General features: G+C 50.6%; 1 protein-coding gene across 2 annotated transcripts; it reads right to left on the minus strand.

Moving 5' to 3' along the window:
• Positions 1 to 223: 223 nt before the first annotated feature.
• Positions 224 to 5,095, minus strand: RPUSD3 (RNA pseudouridine synthase D3). Of its 2 annotated transcripts, none has more exons than XM_063114527.1 (9): positions 4,971 to 5,095; positions 4,507 to 4,646; positions 3,565 to 3,609; positions 3,327 to 3,426; positions 2,488 to 2,595; positions 2,323 to 2,407; positions 1,975 to 2,098; positions 1,415 to 1,554; positions 224 to 630 (listed from the first exon to the last, which is right to left on the minus strand). In XM_063114527.1, exons 1-9 carry the CDS (start codon positions 5,093 to 5,095, stop codon positions 421 to 423), a joined length of 1,077 nt encoding a protein of 358 aa, XP_062970597.1. In that variant the 3' UTR covers positions 224 to 420. The 2 variants fall into 2 exon arrangements, with proteins under 2 accessions (XP_062970597.1, XP_062970598.1); XM_063114528.1 differs by having other exon boundaries at positions 2,488 to 2,565; positions 4,971 to 5,074.
• Positions 5,096 to 6,810: the final 1,715 nt, after the last annotated feature.

Genomic DNA, 6,810 nt, shown 5'->3' on the forward strand with positions numbered 1-6,810 from the left:
AAGATGAAAAGAATTCTGGAGATGGATGGTGGTGCTGGCTGCACAACACTGAATGTACTTAATGCCACTGACTGTACACTTCAAAAATGGTTATGGTCAATTTTATGTTATTTGTATTTTACCACAATTAAAAACAGAAAAATCTGACATCTCCTCCCATCCAGGATCGAGACAGAAACTGCCAAATAAAAAGACCATATATTCATCTCAGCAGAAAGCAAGGTCTGTGATAAACATTTACTTCCTCAGCAAATCCTCAAAACCATACAGTGAGGTAGGAACTTTTATTATCTCAAGTCCAGAGAGGTGAAGTCACTTGCCTGATGCCACAAGCAAGCAAGGAGCCGCCCCAGGATGTCATCTTAGGTTTATGTGACTAAAGGTCCTTAAACATGGCCCCCCTGGGGGTTGGAGGCGCGGTTAGGAACAGAGGGAGGACTGTTGTTGGAGGAGCCCCAGGCACTGTAGGGTCCTGGAAAAATAAGGTGGCAGGGGCGCCAGAAGCTTGATGGGGGTGTCCCTGGACCTGGTGCCTGGGAGGAGGAGACAGTGCAGGTGGAGATGCAAGGGCAGCCGGGCAGCCTGGGAGGGGCTCAGGCGGAGGCGTCTGAGGAGGGCCTCCTCCAGGACCTGGGGTGGGAGAGGCACGTCAGCAGAAGTTCCAACCAGCTGAGCACCCAGCTCTTAACCAAATGGGAGTGAGGGACTCCGGTCTGCAGCTGTTACTCCTTTCCTCTCTACACACACACACTCACACTGGAGCAGAGCCTGGCTCGGAGTTCACCAAATCAGTTTCCTCCTGGCACCCAGCACAACTATAGTTCCCAGCCCCCCTTGCAGTTTGGTGAGGCCATGTGCTCAGAGCTCTAGCCAATGGAATGTGAGTGAAAGTATGTACGCCACTTCCAGACCTGGCCCATAGAAGCCTTGTCCACCTGAATCTACACTGCCTTCTCTCATCTGGCTGAATATCAACAGCCTGGAACCCTGAGTGACTGCTTGGAGGAAAGCCCACTCCTAACCCACTCCCATTAATTGGACTTAACATGAGAGGAAAATTATTATATTAAGACTCTGGTACTTTAGGGTTACTCTGTTAGCACAGATAGAGGTACCCTAAAACCACACACGCAATGTTTTTTACCCCTTGTACCCAACAGAATCAAAGAATGGCAGACTTGGAAGGGCTTTTAGAAATCAGCCACTTCAAATCCCTTATTGAATAGATATGCAGAATGAGGCCCAGGAGAGGGTATGTCACTTGCCCGAGGCCACACAGCAAGACAGGGGTACAAATAGACTAGGAAGCCAAGAGCCCTGCCTCCCAGTCCCAAGCTGCATAGCTAATGCCTGGAGATGCTGCCCACCCTCACCACCCAGCCCCAGAAGGTAGCAGGCAGGTGGGCTTAGGTACCTGTTTTGAGGGCTTGGTGCTCTCAGCTGGCAGCAGAAAGCGCTGGCCCAGGACAGTGCCCACATGAGCAGAGTACGTGTGGTCCCCAAGCACAGGGCAGAGCTGTAGTACCATGTGCACCTGTAGTTGACTGGGGAACACTGGAAAACAGGAAGGACAGGATAAATGGTGGGTGGCTGCTCTTTCTGTCCCACCCAGTACTGTCCCTCCCTTTTCCTTTAGGGAAACACCACCCCATTCTCAGATCATGTAGTGTCAGTGAGATCAATGCTAGGGGCCCTGCCTCCAGACATGGGCACATGACCAGGTCAGGACAATGACACCTGGCCTGTGGGATTTGTTCATTATTAGGTGCAACCCTGAATTAATTGTTGAAGCTACTGGGTACAAGGACTGCTCCTTCCTGCTATGGTGCTAAACTGGTGGGGGGTGAGCCTGGAGCTGCCTCCAACTGAACCTGGTCGCATACACCCTTAGGGCCCATCAAATGTTCCCTAGGCTGCTGCTGAGTGCCACCACCCTTCCACCCATTTCCCTTCGCGAGCCGAGTCCAGACCCACCTGTCAGTGGCTGCAACTGGACTAGGGCACAGCCAGAGCCTGTGGCCACCACTCGGAAGTGGCTGGAGGTCCTCTTGACACCTTCCAAGATGTCCTTTCGGGATGGGGACTTCACTGGAACTACCTTGTGGTGCCAGCCAAGAATGAACAAGCTTTACACACCTGGAACCTAAACCAGACCCTCTCTGCTCCCAACAGGCTCAGGACACGGCCATGGTATAGGCAGTGGTCACTTGCCTATTCTAAGGGACAAGAGACCAGCCACCCCAAGTCCATAACCCTGATGCCTCTGTAGTAGTAATATATCTGGAAGGACCCAACCTCTTCCCTGCCCAGACCCTGACTCACAAGATTGACCCCATCAATGTGTTCCAGCTTCAGAGCTGCCTGGATCTTCCCCTGAGAAGTAGCTGGGATCCCATCAGTGACAGCACTGAGAAAGGAGCAGGAGGGGGTCTCAGAGTGGCTTGCTGAGATCTCCCCACCCCCTAGGAGCCTCCCAGCACCTCTCACCAGTAGGTGGCTGTGGGTCTCTGGGCTCTCCGAGAGTGGATGTAGAACTTCTGCAGGTGGCTTGCTGTCTGGGGACAACTGCAAAGGAGTACAAGCCCAGAGGTCTCCCTGGAGGAAGGGGACAAGTCACACCAGTTAAAGTCCCTTGGGCTCATCCACAAAAAAAGACCCCAAGGAAGGAACACTGACCTGCTTAAGGCCAGACAGTAGCACCAGGACTATCACCCAGACCTCCTCCTGAGAAACAAGTAAGGCTTCCCCTTGTTCGATGACAAGACTATGTAGCTTAATGTGCTTCTCATTTTGCCCTGGCCCCCAGGAGGCTCAGAGCCAAATGTCAGAACAACTACTACCAATTGCGAGCTACCATGTACCAGGCACTCTACTAGTTATTTTATATATGTTAGTTCTTAAATACCTGAATTCCCCACAGACAAGCTCATGAATTTGTGGAGTTACAGAAATATTTCATCTCAAGTACCATCTCTAATTCATGGCAGTTAGAGGAAAGAATATCATGGACAGACTAGCAATGTCTGCCACGAGTATGGGCTTGGAGCAGTGACTGCACCCTGAGCACAGGTATTATTATCTCTATTTTATGATTAAGGGAAATGAGGCTCAGTGAGGTTTCATGCTTTGCCTAATATCACACAGTTTGTACGTGAGGATTTGGAACCCATATCCATCGCTTCCTCTTCCTTTTCACAGTCCTTGTATCCTACCTCTATGATCTCAAACCTTCCTGTAGAAAATGTCTCAGCTTATTCCCAAGCAGCTGTTTCCCCACCTCAGAAGGATGCCTGTCCTCCTACCTTCTTATCACCCCCACCACTTACTTCCCAGGTGCTTGGACAACCTGGAGCTCCTGCTCCCCAACCCCCAGGGACTGGCTCAGCTCTGGCAGCACAGAGAGCAATGTCAGCTCTCCTGCTTTTCCTGAAAAATAAGAAAAAGTACAAGTTGCTCGCAGAGGCCAAAGCTTCATCCCACCATCCCCTTCTCTTTGCTATTACTTCCCATAGAGACATCAAACCCCTGTTCACTGCATTCCCTTCCAAAGCCGCCTGCCCATACCTGTCACTGGCAGACCCTGTGGCTTGTTCAACGTCACTAGAGGTCCTGAAACATATATGACATGAACATCAGCAACAGCAAAACTAATGGTAAATCTTTATTCATCACTTAAAGAGTTTACAAAGCACTTTCTCATTCATCTTAGCATGTGGCCCCATGACAATGCTCAGATATAAATTATCAACCCCACCCCCATTGAACTGTTCCTCACACATGCCAAGCTCACTGCCACCTCAGGGCCTTTGCATGTGCTGTTTCCTCTGTCCCAGATTTTCATGGCACTGGCTCCTTCATATCATCCTGGCTCAAATGTCACACCACAGAGAGGTCTGAATCCCCAATCTAATGTCTGTCCCCCTCCTATCATAATACCCCGTTTTAGTTTATTCATAGCTCTGATCACTAGTAATGTGTTCTGATTAATCCATTTCTCCTACTAGAATGTTGGCTTCCTGAGTACAGGAACCATATCTATCTTTTCAGCATTGTATAGCCTGCCTAGAACAGTGCCTGGAACATAGCGTATGTTCAATACATAGTAGAGAAAATGAATAAATCACTGAATGGAGACTGAGGCTCAAAAATTAAGCGATTTTCCTAAAGCCACACAGCAAGCTGATTACAGAGCCCAGATATGTCTGACTCCAAAGCCTGAGTTTTGTCCATCGATAAAACAATTTTTTATTATGGCAATTTCCATTACTGAGTGCGTACTATGTGCAAGGCCCTCTAGTTATTTGCAACCACTCCTCCCCCTCCTAACCCCATCACCACGATGCTGAAGCTCAGAGAGATTGTGTGGCTCGTCCCAGCTCATGCTGCTTAGCGGGAAGCAGATCCAGGATTTAACCCCGAGGGCTTTAGTGGAGAGCCCAGCCAACACCCGTGAAGGTTTGGGATCCGCTCCCCGGTCTCTGCGCAGCTGTCCCTCCCACACCTCACCTTTCTCGTCCACCACGGCCGCCCTCAGTACATCAACCAACTCCTCCCGACTGAGGTTCTTTGGCCGCAACAGCCCCGGGAAAGGCTGGTCCCCGAGGGGCCCCAACCGTTTGCTGGAGCCTCTAGGTTGCAGCTGATGCCTGGAAAAAGTGGGGGAAGCAACAGGGGATTCATTCGTTTCCTGAGTTGCCGCCTGCCCATTCCTATCCTCCACACGGCTCTTCCCAAATCCTGCCGCCTCCTACAAGTGCCTCAGAACGCCTGGGCTGATCGTCCCAACAATTCAGATTCGACTAATCCCACTTTACAGAGGAGGAACGGGGGCTCAGAGAGGCCGAGAGACTAGTTTAGGGGCACACAGCAGAGCCGGGATTAAAACCTATAACTACCTAATCCAGATCCCGCGCATCCCCCGTCCCCCGCCCTAGCCTCCCTCCCACACGAAGCGGGGAGGACTGAATCACCGGGCCTCGGTGCCAAAGCGTGTGTCTTTGGGCGCAGCGCGGACCCCTAGGCCCCGCCGCCAGCAACCCGAGACCCGACCCAAAGCACGACATCCCCACATTTCCCGAGCGCAGACAGTGCGCATGTGTATCCAGAAGGGCAGCCCCCACGCACACCTTTCGTGCGCTGATTGGTCAGATCGACCGTCAATCGGCCGTCAATCGGAATAGCGAGCAGGCAGGGCTGAAAGACGTCAGAAGGCGGAGCTTTGCCGCTACTCCGGAAGAGAATCCATAAACTCGCTCCTATGCCTTTGGGGAAACTGAGGCACAGAAGCTGAGGAATTTACTCGGGGTCAGAAAACCTGTCTTAGGACAAAACCGGGATGAAAAGTCGAAGTTTTCTGATTACCATTCCAATTCTTAGAAGCCTTATGATTTCAGAAAATCCCCAGTGTGCACAATTTTGTAAGGCAAATTGGGAAGAAAAAAAAAAAAACGTCACCCCAGGAAACCTGCTTCGAAAAAACACAACCTGGTGCATAATCCAAAAAGAGAAAAAGGCAAGAAGCAGAAATAGCATTGCTTGGGCCGAGCCCGTGGCGCACTTGGTAGAGTGCTGCGCTGGCAGCGCGGCGACGCTCCCGCCGCGGGTTCGGATCCTATATAGGACTGACCGGTGCCGGTCACGAAAAAACGACAAAAAAAATAAAATAAAATAAAATAAAATAAAGGGTCATGTGTCTGAACAGGACTCACATTCCATCCAACAGGTGGCAGTAGCCCCCCTACCTCCCCACATTTAAAAAAAAAAAAAAAAAAAAAAAAAAAGAAATAGCATTGCTTGCCAAAACCAAAACAAAACATATCTCAAAACTGGCAAACATAGATTGTCCTGTGATGAGATCTGTAGGAGAAATTGTCAACAAGACTCAGGCCCCACCTGCAAAGAGTTCACCGAGTTGACAGAGTTAAGGTCACAGCGTCACAACCCATCTTGTGGAATGCTGTGGAGGTGCTGCTGAGAGGGAAGAGCAGGAGCAAAGGTGAAATCAGAGAAGGCTGCCCAGCGTGGGTTGTGATGGAGGGAGGGGTGGTGAAGAACTAGTAGAAATTTATCAGGATAAGGGCCGGCCCGTGGCTCACTTGGGAGAGCGTGGTGCTGACAACACCAAGTCAAGGGTTAAGATCCCCTTACCGGTCATCTTTTTTTTTTTTTTTTTTTTTTTTTTGTCTTTTTCGTGACCGGTACTCCGCCAGTGAGTGCACCGGCCATTCCTATATAGGATCCGAACCCGCGGCGGGAGCGTCCCTGCGCTCCCAACGCCGCACTCTCCCAAGTGCACCACGGCTCGGCCCTTACCGGTCATCTTTTAAAAAAAGAAAAAGAAACTCACCAGGATGAAAGGTGTGTGTTGGGGCTGGAGGAGGGTTGGTAGAGGGGAAAGCAACAAGGAAAAACCAAATGTTAAGTGAAAAACAAACAAACAAAAACAATTAGAACTATATGAAAGTTACAGGCAACCTGTGAATAGTAGTCCCCCTTATCCGCGGGGTTCCGTTCCAAGACCCCCAGTGGACGCCTGAGCCCAGGGTAGTACCTACCGGTCCCTATGTATAACGTGCTTTTTCATCTGAAAACCTAGACGGTTGCTAAGGCTGGGGGTAGCGTGTACAGCTTGGATACACTGGACAAGGGGATGCTTCCCGGTCCCCGAGAGATTTCACCAAGCTACTCAGAACAGAGGGCTGTTTATTTATTTGGCGGCTGACCAGAAGGGGGATCGGGAATCCGAACCCTTGACCTTGAAGTGACAAGGCGGCTTGCGCTCTAACCTGCTGAGCGAGCCCGCCAGCCGGA

Source organism: Cynocephalus volans, chromosome 11 (genome assembly GCF_027409185.1).
Source record: "Cynocephalus volans isolate mCynVol1 chromosome 11, mCynVol1.pri, whole genome shotgun sequence".
NCBI classification, from domain to species: domain Eukaryota; kingdom Metazoa; phylum Chordata; class Mammalia; order Dermoptera; family Cynocephalidae; genus Cynocephalus; species Cynocephalus volans.